The 23,999-nt window shown below is 35.8% G+C and overlaps 1 protein-coding gene across 2 annotated transcripts; it reads left to right on the forward strand.

The window, feature by feature from the left end:
• Positions 1–2,199: 2,199 nt before the first annotated feature.
• Positions 2,200–23,434, forward strand: LOC126775346 (luciferin 4-monooxygenase-like). Of its 2 annotated transcripts, XM_050497214.1 has the most exons (12): positions 2,200–2,446; positions 3,591–3,735; positions 6,409–6,616; positions 7,041–7,233; positions 15,185–15,331; positions 16,222–16,372; positions 16,948–17,082; positions 17,809–17,943; positions 18,660–18,740; positions 21,350–21,496; positions 22,178–22,343; positions 22,974–23,434. In XM_050497214.1, exons 3-12 carry the CDS (start codon positions 6,589–6,591, stop codon positions 23,093–23,095), a joined length of 1,305 nt encoding a protein of 434 aa, XP_050353171.1. In that variant the 5' UTR covers positions 2,200–2,446; positions 3,591–3,735; positions 6,409–6,588; the 3' UTR covers positions 23,096–23,434. The 2 variants fall into 2 exon arrangements, with proteins under 2 accessions (XP_050353171.1, XP_050353170.1); XM_050497213.1 differs by lacking the exon at positions 3,591–3,735.
• The last annotated feature ends 565 nt before the right edge of the window (positions 23,435–23,999 follow it).

The raw sequence follows: 23,999 nt of genomic DNA on the forward strand, positions 1-23,999 counted from the left end.
AAAATACCTCTAATTTGCCCCTACAAGGGATTCGTTTTAAGACCCCTTGTAATACTCATTATTTTTTATATAACAGGGCCGTTTCGGCCGAGCACTATAGTAGCCAGAATAATATAGTACGTTCATGTTCATAATATATAGTTTACGCACGATCAGATGGAACAGATCAGGGGTACGACCTTTTGGATTATTAGACACGGTCCTCACGGTAGCAGTAGTTTCGGCAAACTCGCGAGACGTTACTGGTTTGGTAGTGTGGATTTTTGGTCGTGATATGCTGCTACACTATTATAGATTTTTATAATTGTACAATTGTTTTAGTGATATTATTAGACCATATTGACTGCCTCGTTGGTCAAGTGGCTAGATATAAGGCCGAAGATCCCGAGGTCCTAGGTTAAACCCCCAGGTCGGATGATAAAAAGATATTGGTTTTTTTTTTCTAAAAATCTGAGTATCAATCCGGAGTCTGGAAGATGGAAGTGTGTTTTACTCTTTCCGGTCGGGTTAGATTGGCCGTCCCATCGGTTTATGAGAGTAAGGAAGTAGAGAGTGCACCTGTGTTTCCGCACACACTTATGCACTAAAATATGTATACATAGATAGAATGGCATATTGTGACAGTGAAATACATCTTGTTTAACCAGCCATAAAAAATTACACACGAAAACTACCGATCAAAATAAATAAAATAATAATAATAATAAATAATAAAATATCGTTTAAATTACTACAATTATCTCAACTTTCTACTAGATTTTGTCTTGAGTTGTGAGCAAGAGTATAATTTTGGGGTCAATTACGTGCGACTGAGGATCTGTCCCAACACAATACACGATTGTAATGTTCCTTATCACTTGCAGTCGCTCGATGTCTGATAAAACGTCTTCCTGACTCATATCGGCCACGGCGGTCATTTACAACTTGTTATACAAACGCGCAGAATACGAGAACATTATAGTAAGTAAGTAAGTAGAATATTTGTATACATATTTATTACACAAATATGTATACAAATAGCTGTAATATCGAGCTCAAGCCAGGGCGAGCACCACTGAAGTTTCATATGCTTCATTTGTGTTTATAATAATTTACGAGATAAATTGGCGGTGAACGAAAACACTGTGTAAACCTACATGCGGTGGATGAAAATCTGTCAAGATTTAATAATAGAAATCGCTAAGAGCACAGCCTTTACAATAAATAACATGATGATGAGAAAAAAACAATATTTAGTTATTATACAATATAGCTTTATAAAACTTTATATTATAAGTTTTATAAAGCTATATTGTCTCTTGTATAAAGCTATCTTATCTTATGCTTCTTTTGTTCAATGACTGAGCAACAATTGGAGATGAAATAATGGAAACAGTTTATAAGAAAATATTCCATTGTCACTAATAGATAAGAAAATTAATAACTTTATTTTTACGGTGTTGAAACAGATTTATAGACACATTGTTGATGTTTTTAGTTTTATAATTTACTCAACAAACCTGTTTTGTTTGTTAGTAATATGTAAGTTCGTTGTAACTGGAGTTAAATATTGTCGTATAACATTAGCTGGCAACATGACCTAGAGAATAGATTGCACAAAGTATCTTATTAAACTTATTGTGATATTGACTACCTCATTGTTTTAGTGGCTAGTTCAGAGCTTATCCAGATTTCCTAGGTTCCGGCTTATGCCTAAATCCTATGTCAACACTCTCGTGCCTCGTAAAACCGGTACCACTGAAACTCGCTGCGTCGTGTCGGATTATGAGAGTGAGATAATAGAGAACGCACTTGTGTTTGTGCATATATATAATATTTTGTTGTTAATAAATAAATAAATAATATTTACTGCGCAGTTGGCTATTCTCTGTTGGAAATAACAGATATATCAGAATAATTTGAAAGTTCCATATTTATCCCAATGATAAAACGCTTAAAAAGAAAGGAGACCTTGGCCCGTCAGTGAGGCATATTCAGCCTTAATTATGAATATACTACGATTCGAACAATACAATTACTTTTTGTATTATAAATAATACATGTATTAAATATTTATTATTATGCACCATTTTACGTGGTAACATCGACGAGACAGACAAACAGCTTAAATAAATATTTAAATTATCTTTTATCTGGACTCTTTGTTTGTCCGTAGTGACGACGGGTGTAATCGGTAATTTAAGTCATTTGATCTCGAGACGAGTTACGAGTCACACAAGAGTTTTATTTGCATTGAAAAGTATTTACACGTTCCATCGACAATTTGCAAGTTCACGATAATATATAAAATAATATAAATAAACAAAATCTTGTGATCGTTCGTGTAGACTTTTATTTTATTGTGTTATTTATATAATTAAGTGTTATTATGGATATAGGAAATAATTATCACGTTGGTCACTTGGTTTTTGAATATTTAAAACGTTACCCGGACGTCGTTCATCAGGTCAGTTGTATTTATATCTATCTAAATAAAGATTCAGCCTGAGGTGAGTCTCTGTAACCGATACTAACCTTGTTGAAATTGTTTGCAAATCTTCGAAAAGTCATCAATTGAAGATAGTAGGGTTTTTCCGCAAAACCGGTTTGGATAGATACGTCAGTATCGGAGGTTGACTTACATTCAAAATCCTATTGATGTAAATTATTGATGGCTTAATTCATAATAATTGTAAACTTTATATATAATTTAAAAAAAATATGAAGAATATTTTGTGAACGTATATATTAAGATTTAAAATCCTAATATATACGTTTAAAGATTTAAAATCTTAATATATACGTTTATATTAAAATCTTAATTATTAAGATTTTTCCACCAACCCGCATTGGAGGAGCGTGGTGGAATAAGCTCCAAACCTTCTCCTCAAAAAGTGGAGAGGTGGCCTTTAGCCCAGCAGTGGGACATTCACAGGCTGTTACGGTTATATATTAAGATTTGCTTATTTCATTAAATTCAATTATAAATTGTTCAGTAGATTAAAAAATAATATACAAATTCTATACATATATAATACACAAAATCTTATATATACAAAATTAAAAAATATATATACAAAATCTTGTGATCTTGTGATTTAGCAAGAAGTAATATATATATACTTCTTGCTATGGAAGGACAGGGTTTCCTAACATAGGCCATACATGCTTAAAAGACATTGTTGAGTTAAGCTTATGACTGGGGTTTGGTTTCTACTCCGGTGTCTTGGAAAGTACGTAAAGCCGTTGGTCCTGCGCCAGAACTCTCTCCGGTCGTGTCAGATTTGGCCTTTTTTTGAATTAAGAGAGTGAGGGAATAGAGAGAGAACCTGTATTTGCACACACATGCACTATAATATGTCCTGCACAAATGGTTATTCTTAAATAAAAATTTGTCCATGGAATCTCTTAGAAATCTTTAATCTTAGACAAGCACTCCCTAAAACGGTGTCTAAATAATATTGTTTTCTTTATTATCGTTAATACTACAAATGTCAACAAAAATGTATAAAATGATGTAGGTATTATTGTTAATAGCTGAACAAGTTAAAGAGTGTTTACCCTCAACTAGTTTAAATACTCATTGTTTTGTGTTTATTTGTGTTTTGCAGCTGTTTCAGAAAGCGCAATATAATTGAAATGCAACAATAATATTGTAATTTTAACAATAAAATAATAATAAGTTTGTAGATGGAATTATATAATTTGTAGACCTGTTGAATGTTATATTCGACAATTTTAATGTGAGAAATAGAGGTAAATATATTTGTACCTATACAAATATAGTATTTTTGTAATACCTAGTTAACTGATTTAATATATTGAAAAATAATAATAACAGATTAAAAAAAATTAATTAATTTTTTCATAGCCGTTTTTTATGTTATTAAATAATTAGTTTCCTGAATGTATATAGTCGTGAGTGCTTATGTTTTTTGTAGTTATCTAGCAAATTACGCAATTAGCTGTATGTAATTGTAAGTTAACTTAATATAATTTTTTTAAGAGAAGGTAGGTGGTCATTATTTTGCCATTAGGAGGGTAACTAGTAATTAGGCTTATCCTCCATTTGAACTGGAATTAATAACAGTCTGTTTGTAAATGTCAAAGTTTGATAGTATTCAGTACTATACAGAAAAACACTTTGGCTCACACTAAACGCCAGTGTGAATGACAGATGAGATATGGACGGTGGTCACCATTTACCATTAAGTGGCTCATTTGACAATACGTCTGTCTATTAAAAAAAAACGGTAATAATTTTTATTTTAAGTTTGGTTATCCCGTCGTGACGTGTCAGATTATTAATAAAATCCCTCTTTGTTATATTAACTACTTTGATATATTTAGGAACCCGCTATATTGCATTTAGAATGACGTCATTTAGCTAACCATAAATTGTCATTGAAATTGAACATTTCCCTAAAATTTTAGCTCATTTGGTTAGTTAACTGTTTTAAAATTGAGTTGCAATATTTGACTTTAACAAACTAACATACATACAAACGTTGAAAATTATAAATATGCTTCTAAAAAATAAAATATTTTACATACATATACATATTTCGTAAATTCATTATAATGTACTCATAATAACCAATAATAAAACCCTATATAAATAGAATTATATATGAATAATCATTATTTGCTATTTAATGAAATGTATATATAATTAAATATTAAGCAAACATAACTAGAGGGAAATAGTTATTTATGTCTTGTTATTGTGTGATATTCTGTGAGTAGATCAATATAAAATTGATTTTATAATTTCCGTCTGTCTATATCTATAATATATAATATAATCTATTTTATAGTAAACCGAGGAGAAAAAGTAATGGAACTGTTTCGTCTGCCTTTTTATATAAGGAATTATAGATTGAAATATGCATTGCATATTATTATGTCCTTACATATGAAATTGGCGTTTTGTACAGGAGGAATAAAGTCAATTTTTTTTGTAAAATATATTTAATTAATCAAAGTATGCACCGTTGTTATCTATGCACTTTTGCCATCTCATAGGTAGTTCATTGATCCCTTTACTAAAAAACACATGGGGGCGAGAATCAATAAACTCTTTGAAGGCGGTTTGGACTGCCTCATCGGAGTTGATTTTTTTTCCTTGTAAGAAGTTGTCCAAATTCCGGAAAAAATGGTAATCTGTTGGGGCAAGGTCCGGGGAGTACGGTGGATGTCGCAGACACTCCAATTGTAGCTCATCTAACTTAGTGGTTGTTTGTTGTGCAGTGTGTGGTCTTGCGTTGTCGTGAAGCAGCAGTGGCCTAGAGCGATTGACCAATCTCGGTTGTTAAGCAGCTAATTCTTCCTTCATGGTTTGCAGTTGCTGACAATAGATATCTGCCGTAATCGTATAGCCAGATTTTAGAAAGCTGTAGTGAATGACATCGGCGCTTGTCCACCAAACACTCACAAGTAACTTTTTCTCACACTTACAAGTTAAATTTTCGTTTAGTGCAGAATTTGGGTCTCCAGGGTTCAGCCATTGCGACCATTGCGAGAGCTTCCGATTATCGTACAGCATCCACTTTTCATCGCAAGTAATGATTCGATTTAAAATCCCTTCATTATTGTGTTGGTTGAGCAAAGTAACACAGCAGTCGTGTTTGCAAACACGCGTCGACTGCGATTTCGATCAAGTTCGATTCACTCAATTCATGAGGTACCCATCGTTCAAGTTTTTTTACTTTCCCGATTTGCTTCAAGTGGATTAATACAGTTTTATTACTTACCCCGAAGCCTGTAGCTATCTCTGAAGTGCTTTGTGATGGATCCGCTTCCACAATAGCCTTTAATTCTTCATTTTCCGCTTTGGTCTCCGGCCGTCCACGTAGTTGGTTCTGAAGGTCGAAATTTCCAGAACGAAAACGTTGAAACCGAAAAAGTACCGTGCTTTCTTTTGCGACACCAGTGCCGTCACACATCATTAATCCTTCGAGCTGTTTCTGCAGCACTGGTGCCACGGTAGAACTCGTACTCGTAAATATACCGATATTTTATGTTTTCCATTGTGCGGTAATAAGCGACGCCAAACAAAAAAATAATGAGGAAAAAACAAATGAATGTCTGTTTTCAAATCTCAAATGTGCCAGCTAAATGGATTAATAAATTTGAATTTGGAATTCTTAACCAGAGGAGATATTTCAGATCAAAGTGGTCAGTACGACAAAACGCTAATTTCATATGTAAGGACTTAATATTAACTCTTGAATAGAATTCAGTTTTATCACAAAATACCGTAAAGATCTATAAAACCTTATAAAATATCTAATATTATGACGGGATTCATTAAATAATAGTATTTTTTTTTATTATCAAAACATGTTGATGGCAAAGGTACAAAGTATAAATCCTGTCAACACAGTAAATGTAATATTCTTTTTATAACGTTGATTTCTCTTTTTTCAGATAGATGCTGGAACTGGTGATGAGGAAACATACGCATCAGTATTATCTAGATCTATCCGTCTCGCGAGATCGCTTAGATCATTTGGACTGAAACCGGGAGACGTTTTAGCTATTGGAGGAAGAAACCACTTAGATATTCACATTCCGTTTTACGCGGCTCTCTTTAATGGTTTACCAATTATGGGCGTTGATCCGTTTTTCAAATACGGTAAGATGCAAATTCTGATTCTATAAAATGAGTTTACTTGTTTACGAGTGATTGTGTATTTCACATATTAAGTGAATTTTATTATTTTTGAGCAATAAATGTCATTGATCGTAAATTACTGCTGGACTGACTTGCTCCTCCTATTAATAAAAGCATAAGTTTCTAGCTTATTCCGCTGAACTGCTCGGGTTGTTGGATTCAGGTGTAACAGATTTAATGTGACACGAGCTGGCGACGTTAAGACGTATCCAATAGACATTTACAACATAATTTCTTTTTTGCCTTTTAAATTACTTGTTAATACTTTAGTTAATTTGTTAAATTATTTGTTCTTGTTAGGTTAGATTAGGCTTAAATGTATATGTATTATGTTATGCTGTATGTTTTTGATTTTTAATAATTTTGTAATGCATATTGTTTTTAGATGAAATTTGTACATTGTTTAAAAAGACAAAACCATCAATAGCGTTTTGCCAGAGCGAATCCATCGACATTTACGCGAAAGCTGCAGCCAATCTTGGATTAGATATTAAATTGATTACTTTCGACGATGGGGAATATTCGCTAAGAGAATTTATACAGAAATATGATAACGGGCATCCTGAACAAGACTTTGAGTAAGTAACGTAATTACAAATTTTCCTATTAGCGATAAACCCGCCTTAGCTTGCTGTTATTGATTTAAATGTTAACAATTGTTTTATTTTGTAATTAAGTGTAATCAATATTTATTTATCTATCCATCTACAAACTCTTTTTTTTTATAGAATAGGAAGGCGGACCGTCATATGGGCCACCTGATGGTAAGTGGTCACCATGCCCATATTGGCATTGTAAGAAATGTTAACCATCGCTTACATCACCAATGCGCCACCAACCTTGGGAATTAAGATGTTATGTCTCTTGTGCCTGTAATTACAATGGTTCACACACCCTTCAAACCGGAACACAACAATACCAAGTACTGCTGTTTTGCGGTAGAATATGTGATGAGTTGGTGGTACCTAATGTGAAAGCATCGCACTTATAGATGGTCGAAGTATTTTACCTACTTCCGATTCAGAAAAGAAATTACGGGTGAGAAAAACCGAAAGAAACTTAGCGGCTTTTTTAATCAAATTATACAATTTTCAATACAACAGGTAAATAGTCAAGAGGCGATCGTTTCATTTCCAAGATGTACTATCATCTATAAATTCACTAATTAATTGTAGATTAATCTTGGCACACAAAATTAATTTATGTTTATTTAAATTTCGCTATTAAGACGGTTTGAAAGCTTTCTGAGGTCCTGTTGTAAAACCGTATTGCATTGCGTTACTCTAAGCAGTCCATTATTATTAATTGATTAATTATTCTATATATGCATAACTTGAATTAATTATCGCACGTAATATGTATTATAATAAAAAAATGAACTTCGGTCTTGTTTATATGTTTAAAATATTTGTAACATTTTATAATTTTTTGTAACGTTACTATGTTATCTAAAATATGCAGTATAATATTTCTGAAGCGATAAGATTTCACTTAAGTAAGAACATACAGGAAACTCGACTCCAGTTAAATTAACGATCAACCTCGGAATGAGAGATAATGAGTTAAATTACATTTTGGAGCTCTAAAAATTGTCTAAAAGTCTCATAAAATCTCGGGTCTGCGTCGTATGTTATAAGGTAAAAACGGTCGTTAAATGTCAGTCGGTAATAATGATAACCTTTCAAGAATACACGCACCAAAATTTTATATCACCAAGTCGGTTGTCATAGTTTCACGAGTGAGTAATGAAGGGCGTTCTTACATAATCGCACTACGGAACACGATCGCGAAATGTCAGAAAGAGATACTCGACGTTAACTTTAATTATAATAACATTTATAGGACACAATTATCGAAATAGAGTATTACCGTGTGTCTTCAATATTTCACGAGTTAAGACTCACTCGTACAAAATAACTCTACTAGATGCCTTCGTATTTAATTTAATTTTTTACATGTATATCATGTCTTTTTTATTTCAATTTTGTCTATGACACCACTAATTGTTTGATAAACATATTGCTGACTATACTGTATACACAATACAGATACAATTGTGCTTCTTAACGAAGATAGGTAACTTACGGATACTTAGGTACTTTCGAATACATATCAACACCGTCATTAATGTTTTTCTGAACATACAGATTAAAAACTTTTCTTTCTTGTCTTGTAACCTTACAGAGGTCACTAGAGTGCAATAAAGTTGTTGTATAATAAATAAATAAATGAATTTATTTATTTATTTATTATATCAACACCAACAAGAAGTACACTAATAAATACAATTGAGTTTTTAAATATGACGTTATACAAATCAAGTGTCTCCTAAATTATAGGTGTTGCAAAATATATCAACATATCGAGTTAACAAAAAATAATAATTTTAAAAATCAAAATATTTATAACAAATAGAAAACACATTAACAATTAAATTATTATAAAATTATCACTTGATTGGTATAAAATGAGTAAAATATAAATATCGGAGAACATTTAATTTTTTTGAATATTAATTATTTGATTAAAAGCAAACAAAATTAAGAGGACATTAATACACAAAGAAAAAGATGTTAAAAACAAAAATTTATACAATATTTTATACATTATTATTGAGGAAAAAAAAAGATATTTTTTTAAGAAACTGATTTAAATTGTCATTAAAAATATCAATTTTAAGAGCTTCGTTTGACACTTTTTTATTGTTAATCATATTATTGAGCCTTTTGTAGATATTATTATAATCAATGATTAGCCTATTAATTGGAGAGTAGCGCCCCTGACGGATGTGAGTAAATTTTTCAACGAAGGGAGTATACACAGATGGTCTAGTGGTCTTTTTAGGAGCACGAATCATAATTTTAGAAAGGAGGTAACTACAGTCGTATAGTTCCGTTCAATAACTTATATAGGAAAATGTTATCGAGGACGCGTCTACGATCGTAAAGAGAAAGAAGCTTAAAATGTGAGAGTCTATCTTCGTAACTTGGCAGCTTTTTAGCTAAATTTTGACTATAAGATAAATGCCATAAGAACCTTTTTTGTACACTTTCAAGTTTATTCTTGTAAATATCGTAGTGAGGATTCCATACAATGCTACCGTATTCTAAAATACTGCGAACTAAAGCAGTGTATAAAGTAATTTTAGTCTGAGGCTTTTTAAAATCCCTACAATTTCGCAAGACAAAACCCAAAACCCTGAAAGCCCTAGTTACTATAGTGTCCACATAAAGATGAAATCGCAGTTGAGTCTAAAGTGATGCCTAAATCACCCACATTGTCCACCTCTGCAACACATGTTGATGGTGTACGATCTAACGAAAGTGGTTTTTTTCCTACTGAACCGTATAACGAAACATTTTTCAGTGTTTAAGCTCATATCGTTTATGTGACACCATGAGACCAAACTATTTAATTCTCTCTGCAGAAGTATGGTTTCTGAAACAGTGGATACAGGTCTAAACAACTTGAGATCGTCAGCGAATAAATAGCATTTAGTATGTTTGAAACATGAACAAATGTCATTAATAAAGATGTTAAACAGTAAAGGTCCCAAGTGGGATCCCTGAGGTACAGAGTGAGATATGAAGGGGTTAGATGCGTAGCCATTAATAACCACAGTTGATTTGCGATCGTGGAGATAAGGCCCATACCAGTTAAGAAGAGTGCCCGTTATACCAATCGATTCAAGTTTTTGCAACAGTTTATGATGATTAACTTTATCAAAGGCCTTACTAAAGTCGGTATAAATAGCATCAATGGAGTTGCCACTATCTACCGCCTCAGTAAGGTCTTCAACAAACTAAACAAAGGTAGTTGTGGTAGAACAGGCCCTCAAAAAACCGTGTTGTTGCGGTACAATGGTCTGCTTTAGTTGTGATAAGATACACGGGTACACAAGAAGTTCGAATATTTTACCAAACACTGAGATCACAGATATCGGTCTATAATTTTCCACACAAGCCCTATCGCCTTTTTTATGCAATGGCATAACCAAGGCTTCCTTCCAAGCTGAAGGGTAGACACCCGTACTCAATGATCGGTTGATGATTAAGGTAAGAGGCTTGACTAATTCATCAGCACACTTGGTAACAAATAATGCTGGTATAACATCCGAACCAGCCCCTTTTGAAGAATCTAGACCTTTTAAAACTTTAAGGATTTGGCCGGAGGAGAATGATAGAAAGTAAAGGCAACTATTAACGGTTAAGGCCTTAACAGGATTAGGCTGAGTAGAAATAGATACAGACCGATTAAAGACTGAGCAAAAGTGTTTAGCAAAGAGATTACATATGTCCTCACCCTGGGTAGCCACATTAGAATTGCAATTTAATTTAGTTGGGTATGTGTTAATTGCATTTTTTTCCAGTTTAACATAGGACCAGATAAGCTTAGGATTAGACCTTAATGATAACTCAAGACGCTCCAAGTACTTTGAGTAGGAATCTTTTAAAAATTTATTGCATCTTTTTCTTAATAAATCGAACGTTAGGATATCACGTGGATTATTGTATTTACGAACTTTGATTTGCATTTCTATTTTTCTTTAATGCAGTTAATTAGCCCGTAACTAAACCAGAATGGATATTTATTACTACGATGACTTGATTTAGGTACATGTTTCCGAATTAGAACTTGTAATTGTTCATAAAATACTGCAACCATGTCGTCGACTGACTTGCATATGCATAAAATATTATCCCAATTGATATTATTTAAATCCTTAAAGGTTTGATGATGTGTGGCTACAATTCAGCTTATCCTTTGCATTGGTCTTGTTGAACCTACTGCATGACGCTAAAAATTCGTCTCGCAGTCGCGGGCTATTAAACTTTACCAGAATATATCTTGGGCGTGGGCTGTTTTTGCTCATCTTGGCGACCCTACCGCAGAAATGAATATTTTTATCGTCAACGGGGCATTTGATGACTTTAGCCAATTGTTGTACAGTATTCATTAGGTTTTCTTGCTTATGCTCAGGCACACAGTGGATCTCAACGTTACAAGAGCTTCATTAGAGGAGCGCAACGACTCATTTTCTGCACGGACTGCTTCTATTATGGAAGACTGTATGAAAAACTGTTCTTTTACTTTGTCTAATTTTTGATGAAAAGATGTTAGGGTTAACTCAAGCGAAGATATTTCACCGTATGTATTTCCTGGATTTTGGGATTGAATTCGTTTAACAACACCTGACGTAGCTCCTCCCCTATTATTTCACGAATGCTTTCAACCGACAAGCAAATACAGGAAGCTTTTTTGTTGCGCTGAGTCACATAATTCTGCTGTTGAGAAGTAAGCGAGGTTGTACGTACCGGGGTATTAGAAATGTTGCCTGTTTTCGGTTCTTTGCTGCGGCATAAGTCACAAACCCAGGATTTTTTACAACAAGATTCATCTCATTGAACTCCAATAAAGAATACCTCGTGCAAATAACGTGATACACATTTTTACAACGCGTACAACACAGCGAAGTATCGTCGTTTAATACGTTGAGGCAACCAGCACATTTACTTGAGTTCATTTTTAATTAAATTAACGCAGCGTATAATTTAATAAGCGTACAGTTAAAGTGATGTTAACTCGTCGAGCGCGCGTTCGAGAAGATCATGTCGAATAAATAAAATATAATAAAAAAACGAGTGTCATAAGTGCACTTGACACCTGCAAATGATTAGCGAACATTATTTGATAACTGCCAGTATCAATATCGAGTGTACGAATGATAATGATATTGATAAGACTGATATTAGAACGGGGAACAAAGTAAAGTTACTGCATCTGTATCTATAGAGTATTCCAATAGAAGGAGTAAGTATAAATATTTTTTTTTTATTTACATTATGTAGGCAGACTGGCCGATAGGCTATCTGATGATAAGTGGTCACTACTACTCATAGATTTGGCATTATAAGAAATTTTAATAATATCTTACATAGTCAATGCCACCAATCCCTGGAACTAAGATGTTATGTCCCTTGTGCCTGTAGTTATAATGGCGCTCTCACATTTCAAATTGGAATACAACAATGCTACGTATTGCAGTTTTGCGGTAGAATATACAATTAGTGGATAGTAATTACCTCAACGGGCTTGCACAAAGCGCTATCATCAAGAATGTATATACTTTTCATGAGGATCCCTGGAAGCGTTCAAAGATTGAGTTTTAATATTAAAAAAAAAAAATATTGTTTCGAATAAATATACAAGTTTTTTTTGAAGGTTTATCTCACACCATTTACAATATCAACAATCAAGCGTAATGATTCTTTATTAAATAAGGTGTTTGAATTCTAATTTGAACTCCTATGTATACAGTGTCAATGACCCAATTGTTGATACTTATAGAATAATAAACTAAAGTCAAGGGCTTTGTCAAATCAAATTAAAAAGAAACACTATAAGAACTGCTGAACGACTTTATAACCATTCAAACGGTAAAACTTATCGGCACCATTTAAATCCTTACAGTCAAATGTTTCTATGTAATTTAATGTAATATTACATTTTGTACTTGGTAAAATCCGTAAATATGAAATTCTGTTTTCGGTTTTTTCAATGTGACGAAGTCAGTGCATATGAAGTGTCATAGCTTTCGTTCTTCCAGTTTTTCTTTTTATTTACAATCGCTATTTCTCTTTGCTCTTTTGATTTTTTAAAATATTCATTATTCCTGTGGTCTATAAAAACACTTTTGAACCATGTTCAATGTAAAGTTACCACTCACCGGTTCAGAATGTAGATTCTAACAAGATGAAGAAACTCAGTAGTTAGCTAATTGGTGGAAGAGAATGATATTGGCAAACGTGTCAACAAACTAAGGCTAGATTGTTATAATTACATACCTATTATTTATTCATATCTTATAGATAAGCCCTTTATATATTAACTAGTTTCCGCTGGTAACTTTCGCATGTAAGTGCCGGGGGGTTGTCTAAGCGTTAGGTACCCCATGACCTGCTCTGTACCCTGACAGCGTGCTTTCAAAATTTCACGAAGACCCGTTGTGTAGTTAAAACGTGAAAGCGTAACAAACAAAGAGACCCATTCATTATTTATAGTATTAGTAAGTAAGGATTTATAAGCGACGTCACACAAGAACTGTTAATATACATAGTAATTTATTGTCAATAACGGCAGAGGAATAATACAGCAAGATTACTTCTAAGAGATTACACGTATAGACGCTATGCGACGTCACACGCAACTGTCAACGCAAATGCCGCAAGATGCATATGACGATGTCCTCCTGACCGATTTCGGTGTGTGCAACCGCAGACTCTAGACTATAGAGACTATTCCCTAAATCTCATTATTCATTTGGACGAAAGAGTTCAGGCACAGTTCTGGTTTTACGTACTTTCTAAGGTACGAGGGTGCCACTATAGATAAACCAACTAACTTTTAACGTTCTGACCTGGGGCTTGAACCAAGGACCTCGAGATCTGCCGCCAAGTCAAGTTTCGTTGCGTCACTCGTCGGTATTGTGACATCATACTGTTGATTTTTATTTTAGTGGCCTTAGAATGCAAGAACTAAACACGTTTGAAATATTCCACATTAAATAAATTAGCATATCTAGAGAGGTATTTTTACTGACCGTCGAAGGTCACTACCAGTTTATATTGTCAAATATTAACATAGTTTATGAGGTGGACCCGGGGTTTGATCTCCGGCTACGTACGCAAGCTACTACAGCAATGAGACAGTCTATTTGATATATGATGTTAAAAAACTACGCACGGTTGTCGTTTATATCCATACAATATTCTATTTACAAATTATTACTTCATCGAAATCGAATCGAAATGTAATCGTTAAATCATTTTAACCGTTTTCCTACTTAGTCATACACTTGCGGTCCGGTATAAATTGGATCGATAATTGAATCGGGAACGTATTTTAATCATTACAAATAAGTAGAATTGGTCTCCAGGTTATAAAAAATGTGTTGTATGCGATAAATAGAGGTTAATTTATTAATAAAAAACGTACCTACTGAGTTCATTGACGGTTATTCTCGATAGAATTTATATTGTAACCGGTGTTAGTTAAACACTCAATATATCGTATAAAATGACGATCCAAAAATGTTTGTAACCATTTATTTGGATAAATATATTTAAACCTATGTTTCAAGTAAAGAAAATATGTAATTATTTTCGTGTAATTATGAGTTTTCGTCTCTAATGTCTCCTTGAGATCATCCGGGCCGTTGGACATCTAAAGCGGGAGGTGTGAACAAACAAACCTACAAATATAAACATAATGTCATCATGAGTTTTTTTAAATATTTCCATTGCAAAATGTAATTTATTGACGTTTATTTTAATTATTAATTATTTTTTGTGAAAACTGTTTCTAAATTCTGAAAGACACTTATCCACGCCAAGTTAACCTTTACAAATAAATAATTGAAGCTATGGATATATCAAATCATTAAAAAGTATTGAATTGTCTATGGTCTCATCTCATACTAAAGAAAATTATATTGATAATAATACATAAACATCTATTGTTTGTTTCCAGGGTAGCGGAGTTCGATATAGACAGAATATATGTATTTCTGATCAGTACAAGCGGTACAACGGGCAGCGTTAAAATAGCAGCGTTCAACCACAAACCATTCATGATAAAAACGTTGGGATTTTTAAAACTGCATAATATACAAAAGCTGTAAGTACAACCTAGCCTAACCCAGGCTATTGTTATTAGTTACGGTAGCATATGCAAGCGATCCCGTGGCGCTCCTCGTTAAGACAGAAAGAGTACCGCTGGTTTTTTAGTGGGTATTCCGATGTTCGGGGTACACTCGGCGCCTAGGACACCGGCGAGCCCCACATACCCCCCCACTGTTCCCGTGGGGGAAACGCATAACGCGTTTTTACGGCGTTAAAAAAAGGCTATTAATTAAAGGTTAATACATTTATTGTAAAATTAAAATTACAGCAAATGCAAATGTTCTACTGCAGGGCTAAGGGCTCATCTCTCTTTGGAGGAGCAGGTTTAGAGCTCATTCCACGCGTTTCTAGCTTGCGGTGACAAATGATGTCATCGTTATTTTGTGCAATTTGCAAATTTTAATAAATAAAAACTGTATCCTTGTATGTTTGTCCTGCAATATAAAACGTGCTATGTATAATGTACTCAATTATTTTATTCGTGCGAAGCCGCTAGCTAAAAGTTAATAATGAAGAATGATAAGTTTTGAAAAACTCGACTTTTTAAACGTTATTTGATGATTTTGACTTTTAATAAATGAATTAAAATAAATCGCTTGACTATGGAATTTTTGAGTAAAAATTATAACGCTTTTCACTATTTTTATAATGGATCGAATTACTTATGTAAAAATGAATAAAGAAGTCGCCAAACAAAAAAAAAAGGAACGTAATTAAATAAAAACCTTTTGCGTGTCATTATGAGTTGGTCTACGGTCACGAATTGTATAAAAATAAATATTAACGACTGCATATTATTACGAGGTCGAACGATGATTTTCTTAAATTGAAGGTTGTAAATTAAGTTGTCGTTTTTTTTAATTACACGTAATTTTTATTTTACAGTAAAGGCGGAAGGTCATTAAACCTGTCCCCCGTGCATTGGATTTCGAATGTTTTTTCGACCACGTTTACGCCTCTCGTGGGCGACACAATGGTTCAAACGTCGACGCCGGATGATCCCGACCATATAATTGATATTATCAACAAATACAAAGTAAGACACAATCAATAGTGCTAGTAAGAGCCAGTTAAAGTCCCACTGTCTTTCAAGGCTGCATATCTCTTTGAGGAGAAGGTTTTAAAGCTAATTCCATCACGCTGCTCTAATGCGGGTTGATGGGTACACATATGGTACAATATCAGTGGATTAGAAACATGCAGGTTTCCTCACTAAGTTTTTTAACCACCGGCGACATGAAATTAATTAAACACACAAATTAGGCATGCATAACCTGATAATTCAATGGTGCTTGCCCGGGTTTGAACTTGCAATCATCGGTTAAGATTCACATCTTCTGTTAAGAAGATTCACTGGACCATCTCGGCTCCAATTACTAGTTCTTAACGCCCCAATAACCCATTAGCAAAAGCATTTTCAAGGAGAGTGAGCGTAAGGCATGTAGCCAGCCGTAGAAGTCTACAAAATACGTTATTTAGCAGTTGCAATTCCACGATACACAATAAATGGCTAAAGCCAAGCAAATTGCGAGCATATGTTAATATATCCATTCTTAAAGGCATTCCATTTTTAAATGATATTGGTTTTTAAAATCTTCTATTTATTTCCAGCCTGCAAAAGCCCTGTTCAGCCCTACCCTTATGTCATTAATGTTGAGTCGGAAGGATGAAGTGGACCTCACGTGCTTTAGGAGCATTAGTCTCACTGGATCCAAAATCTACCCAGATGTTTTAAAAGGATTTAGGGTAATGATTCGTTTTATTCGATGGTAGTAGGTCTTTATGGGTAGCAGCCATTTAAGGTTTTAGATCTAACCTCACGTTGCAGTGAGCTAAGACACATGCAGATTAATTCGCGATATCTTCCTTCACCGCACAAGATGAATTATAAGCACAAGTTAAGCACACGAGAGCTATTTGCCACGCTCTATCCGCGACGTGTAGCTTGAAATCAATCGTTTTATCCATTGGACCATCCCAATTAGAATGATATCATATTTGTAATTCTGCAGGAAATTGGACAAGGCATTAGTAGTAAAACATATAAAGTTATTATTTTTATTTTATTTATTAAAAGCAAAACAAATTAACCATTACCGTAACAGCCTGTGAATGTCCCACTGCTGCTCCTCTCCTCTTTTTGAGGAACAGGGTTTGGAGCTTATTCCACCACGCTGCTCCAATGCGGGTTGGTTGGGTTGGTTGGAATACACATGTGGCAGAATTTCAGTGAAATTAGACACATGCAGGTTTCCTCACGATGTTTTCCTTCACCGTAGAGCACGAGATGAATTATAATCACAAATTAAGCACATGAAAATTCAGTGGTGCTTGCCCGGGTTTGAACTCACGATCATCGGTTAAGATTCACATGTTCTTACCACTGGGCCATCTCGGCATTTAAAAATTAACCATTAAACTGAACAAAATAATCATTTATATTTACGTACTAACGAAAGGAAATAATTTCAGGAACTTTTATCGAAAGATGCGATTGCTATGGAGGCGTATGGTCAAACAGAGATGATAGGGCCTGTTCTAACACCGAACGCTAAGGGACCAATTGGCAGTTGTGGAAGTGGACCTCTACTGGGCTACTGTGTTAAGGTAATTTATAAATAGCTTTTATTGCATTCATTGCTGGAATCTCTTAAGTGATTCCAGTCCTAGTTAAGAAGGCTGCAGATGCCGAATCCGAGGTGGATCACGATTTTTCGAATTAGTTTTAAGTACGGTCATGAATAGTATTTACTTCCGTTATTCGGAAGGCATGTAGAGCCGTTTGTTGTGTGCCTGATGTCTCTAGGGTCGAGTCAAATTTATGTCCCATCGGACAAGGAGCGCGAATAAGCTATACATACATATATATACAATACATATATTATATATATATATATATATTATAGTATAGGAAGGCGGACGAGCATATGGGCCACCTGATGGTAAGTGGTCACCAAACGCCCTTAGACATTGGCATTGTAAGAAATGTCAACCATCGCTTACATAGCCAATGCGCCACCAACCTTGGGAACTAAGATTTTATGTCCCTTGTACCTGTAATTACACTGGCTCACTCACCCTTCAAACCGGAACACAACAATATCAAGTATTGCTGTTTTGCGGTAAAATATCTGATGTGTTGGTGGTACCTACCCAGACGAGCTTGCACAAAGCCCTACCACCAGTGTGTAGGTCAGTTTATGGACTATTATGGTCTCCACACTTAGCACAAGCTTTGTTCAAGAACACTGACTTATATTATAGAGTTAGCTAGGAATTCGTAAAATGAAATATTCTTTATATATATTTTTTTTCTTTTGTAGTTAGTAGATGTCGATAGTGGTAAAGAAATTAAAGAACCGAACGTGACGGGTGAGCTGTGGGCTAAAGGTCTAGGCTTTACGGTGAGTGTTTCATAATATATATAATTCGAGAATACTCGCATCAAAATAGTATATTAACACATTTTAACATTGAGTAATGAAGTGAGTTCTTACAGAATAACAACGTCAGTATTGGTCGTATTGTATTGGTCAGCCATACCAGAGTTATTTTTTTTTTTTTTATATTCTCCGCGAGGGCAAATGACTCTACTCCACCTGATGGTAAGTGGTAGTAGAGTCCAAACGCGACGACGGCCAGTACAGACGGGAAAAACGTTCTGCACTAGCCGCCTTCGCCTTGCCGGCCCGCAAGATGCCTCTTCACGCCTCGTTTGAAGGAACCCGGGTTGTAAGAGGAGGGGAACACGTGAGCTGGTAAGGAATTCCATTTTTTGGAAGTGCGACAAAGAAAGGAGTTGCCAAATTTCTTTGTTCGCGATGGAATTGATGTCACAGTTAGGCGGTGACATCGAGAACCAGCTCGCGTGGACTTAAGAAGGAAGGGGGAAGCGGGAATTAGAGAGAATAATTCCTCAGAGCACTCGCCGTGATACAGTCGATAGAAAGCGCTCAGTGCTGCTATCTCACGACGCAATTGTAAAGGTTCAAGGGTGTTTGTGACCTTTACGTCGCCAATAATGCGTACGGCACGTCGCTGCAACCGGTCCAAGGCCTCAAGTAGGTACTTAGCGGAGCCATCCCAAAGGTGCGAGCAATATTCCACGCAAGACCGTACCTGTGTTTTGTACAGCAAGCACAGTTGTTGTGGCGTGAAAAATCGCCGCACCTTGTTCAGAACTCCGAGTTTCCGTGAAGCTGTTTTTATAACAGCCTCGATGTAATCCCTTGGACTAAGGTCGCAGCGAACGTCAATCCCCAGCATGGCGATTTTGCTTTGCATCACCAGCGGAGTACCACAGAGGGAGGGAAGAGGGGAAAATGTTGACTTTTTCGCCGTGAGAGCGCATACCTGTGTTTTATTTATTTATTTATTTATTTATTTATGGTCCACAAAACAGATTATAACTAAAGACACATTTAATATATAAGTAAACATTATAAGCAAGCTAAGTTATAACCCAACAACTATGTGAACACAGATTGTAGACGAAATATTTCACTTATAAAAATCAAATAACATCAGCACTTGTATTCTACATTGTACACTTTACAAAAAACGTTTACAATAAATGAAAAGAAAAAAATATACAGAAAAATATGAACAAGTTATGACAATGAAAAATAAAATGAAATTATGAAATGTTGAAATGAGGAACTAAATAATGAATAAGAAAATAGATTTATAAAATAGATAATAGATTTGGCATTAAACTCAACAAGATTATCAGAGCCCCATTTGGCGATGAGCTCTAACGTCCTATCGAGTTCAATGACAAGATTCTCCCGCCTCTCCTCAGTTTCCGCCCGCCCAGCCACTGCGCGTCCGTGGTATCCACCATGCACTGTACTATCGTCTGCATAGCAATGTATGTTCCCAAGGGAGAGCACATCATTGATATGCAAAAGAAAGAGTGTGGGAGATAGCACAGATCCCTGGGGGACGCCACCATTCACTACATAGAATTGTGAAGCGCAACCATCTACTAAAACACGAAGGCTACGCTTGTGTAGGAAGCTGGCAATCCAGGTGCATAGCTGAGCAGGCAGACCATATGCCGGTAGCTTGGAGAGAAGACTTCTGTGCCAGACCCTGTCGAAAGCCTTGGAGATATCGAGGCTGACAGCCAACGATTCTCCATGCTTGTCAATAGCTTCACCCCAGAGGTGTGTTACGTACGCTAGAAGATCACCTGTGGACCGTTTTGGTCGAAACCCGTACTGACGATCATTAATTAGACAGTGATCTTCTAGGTAATGGATCAGTTGGTTGTTTAAAATCCGTTCCATCACCTTACAAAGTACTGAGGTGATAGCTATTGGCCGATAATTTGCCGGGTCAGACCGATCCCCTTTTTTGGGAACCGCTCGCACATTAGCTCTTCTCCAAGCCTCCGGCACACTTCCCGAAGAGAGAGAAAGTTGGAACAGGCGCGTTAACACAGGAGACAGCTCCGCTGCGCACTTCTTCAGCACTATGGCTGGTATTCCATCGGGACCGCTAGCTTTCCGTACATCAAGTGATTGCAGCTCCGCACGCACATCACGTTGCCTGATTTTGATGTCGGGCATCGTATGGCCACATGCAGGTATTGTAGGTGGCAGTGCACTACAATCATCGATGACGGAATTGTCGGCAAAGAGTTTAGCCAGGAGATTAGCTTGCTCTTGCGGACTGTGAGCTAGCGATCCGTCCGGATTTCTGAGCGGTGGCAGCGAAGGTTGGCAGAAATTGTTTTGCACAGACTTGGTCAGACGCCAGAAGCTATGGGAGCCCCTAGGATGCGACACAAGGTCATGACCAATCTGTACAATGCGCTGTGCATCCGCTCTCGTGTATGCCTTTCTACAGGACTTGGAATTTTTATTATAGTTTGCTTTCAGTGAGTCAATGTTAGATGCCCCGCTAATACAGCCGTTGATCCACTTGCGATATGCCGCCTGCTTAGATGATACAGCATCGGCACATTCACGATAATTCATTGTTAACAGCTTATATAATTACCTTTCAGGAATATTACAATGATCCAGAGGAAACTGCATTGGTGTTTTCAGAGGACGGATATTTCAAAACTGGCGACTTGCTTTATCGAGATGAGAATGATAACTATTACTTCGTCGATCGTATTAAAACGCTGATCAAATACCGAAATTCTCATGTAAGTCTTATATCATTAAACCAGGCAAATTTAATATTTAGTTAAATAAACAAAAAACGGCTACTATATATAAGAATAATTCACGTTAAGGGTTTCGTTTTATATGGTGGTAGAGCTCTGTGCAAGCTCGTCTGGGTAAGTACCACCCACTGATCAGATATTCTAGCGGTAAATAGCAATACTTAGTGTTTTTGTGTTACGGTTTGAAGGGTAAGTGACCTGTGTCTACAGGCACAAGGGATATAAAATCTTTGTTCCCAAGGTCTTATAGCGCCGATGTCGATGGGTGACGGTGTCCACACATGGTCATTTGCTCGTCCATCTTTTTTTTATAGAATAGGAAGGCGGACGAGCATATGGGCCACCTGATGGTAAGTGGTGGCCCACCAACGCTCATAGAAATTGGCATTGTAAGAAATGTAAACCATCGCTTACATCACCAATGCGCCACCAGCCTAGGGAACTGTCCTTTGCATGTTATTATTATTACAGTCAATTTCGCATATCAAATTTAGATATATCAATGCCTCTACTGTGCACACAATTTAAGTGAAACTTAAAATTTGAGCTTAAAGTATTCTCGTGCAATTCGTAATAGAAGTAAGGATCCTTTTCGTACAGATGCTTTACAACATAACGTGATATAGAAACGTTCAAGTTTTGCTTTAATGGTTATTGTAGGTGTTGCCGACGGAGATAGAACAAGTGATAAGCTCGCACGCGGGCGTGCGGGCGGCGTGCGTGGCGGGGCGGCGCGACGCGGCGGACGGGGAGCGGCCCGCCGCCTGCGTGGTGCGCGCGCCCGGGAGCGCCGTGTCCGCGCGGGAGATTTGCGACCTCGTAGCCAGTACGCTATCCCTTCATTACCTGAGCTTGCGCTTGACATATATTCATGTTATATCTTGTCTTGTATATGTCGTCTTTATTATTTTTTTAAAATAGGTAGGCAGAGTGTCAAATGGGCTACCTGATTGGTTTTCGTCATTGGTACCATAAGATATTTTAACCATTCCTTACATCACCAAAGCGCCACCAACATTGGGAATTAAGTGTTATGTCCATCGTGTCTCTGGTTACAATGGTATTTTATAGATATATCGTTTGTTATCATCGCACTTATCTCAGGCTCAACCTTTGAAATACCTTTGAATTTAAAGACAGTATATAACATCACGTTATGACCCCTCTTTAATAGGGGGAGCATCTTTAATGATAAAATACGTAGTAGATATTCATTAACAAACATACGTGATGTATAAATTTAATTATATATAATACATAGATACATGTCGGTTGAGTAATAAAAGAGTGTACCCGAATTTTTTGCCCGTTCTTTTAGAATCTACATTTCTAACCGGTGTTAGCATTCAACTCAAACGTCATTTGTAAAGAAACGACTTAAGTAAACATATTTTAATTTATCGTCAATAAGTATTTCAAATGATCAATTGATTGATTGAAATCTATTTTTTTATAGGTAAGTTATCCAAGAACAAAGAGCTACGCGGTGGAGTCGTGTTCGTAGACAGTTTACCTTATACGTCTACGGGGAAGATCGCCAGAGGCAAAGTTAAACAGCTTATCGAAAACTGCAAGTGAAATTAACAAAAACAGTTCCATATTTTCAGTCGACTTTAGAAAAGGAGGATAATCATTTCGGCTGAATTTTCTTTGATGTAGTTGGAATCGTGAGAATTCGCATTTCTCTAAATGGCGTTGTGTCATTTAGGCGGGCTATTTAATTTTGTTATATATTTTATTTGTATTTAGAGATACGATATGGCATGCATAAAGGAATATATTAAATAATTTTAAGAAATATATAAATGTACATTGTGATATTTATTTTCTAGTATTATTATTATTGTTAAAATAAATATACTTTAAGGATTAAAAGGTTAGGATGATGACAGTTTGAATGAATTGATGATAACAGTTTTATTTCTCTCATTTTCTTTTCTCTGTCACCTCACAAAATCACAATTCGATTATATTTTGATAACTGTCAAAACTCCTCCGCTCCTCTCCTCTCCTCACCTCAACACTACACTCCCCTTACAACTTTTTCTGCTCGTATATCACCGTGATACAATATAGTCAAACATTATTAACATAAGCGATACATGTGCATGGTTTTTTGCGCATAGGACATATGAAGTTACGAAACTTGTGTCTGTAATTACAATCTCTCACTCACCCTTCAACCCGGAACACAACAATACAGAGTAACCGATAAGTTACTTCCTTCATAAGTCTACGCGAGCTGGCTCTCGATGTCACCGCTTCCTGTGACATCAATTTCATCGCTCACAAAGAAATTTAGCAATCTTTGTCGCACTTCCAAAAAATGGAATTCCTTACCAGCTCACGTGTTCCCCTCCTCTTACAACTCGGGTTCCTTCGAACGAGGCGTGAAGAAGCATCTTGCGGGCCGGCAACTCAAAGGCGGCTAGTGCAGAACATTCTTCCCGACTGTACAGGTCGTCGTCGCGTTTGGACTCTA

The sequence above is a fragment of the Nymphalis io genome, chromosome 18 (genome assembly GCF_905147045.1).
Source record: "Nymphalis io chromosome 18, ilAglIoxx1.1, whole genome shotgun sequence".
Classification (NCBI taxonomy): Eukaryota; Metazoa; Arthropoda; class Insecta; order Lepidoptera; family Nymphalidae; genus Nymphalis; species Nymphalis io.

Excerpts from the sequence above, each read along its gene's own strand:
- LOC126775346 (XM_050497213.1), top strand. The coding sequence starts at position 2,369 with ATGGATATAGGAAATAATTATCACGTTGGTCACTTGGTTTTTGAATAT. Across the intron at positions 2,447-6,408 it reads ACCCGGACGTCGTTCATCAG|ATAGATGCTGGAACTGGTGA; the intron begins GTCAGTTGTATT and ends CTCTTTTTTCAG. Across the intron at positions 16,373-16,947 it reads ATATTATCAACAAATACAAA|CCTGCAAAAGCCCTGTTCAG; the intron begins GTAAGACACAAT and ends ATTTATTTCCAG.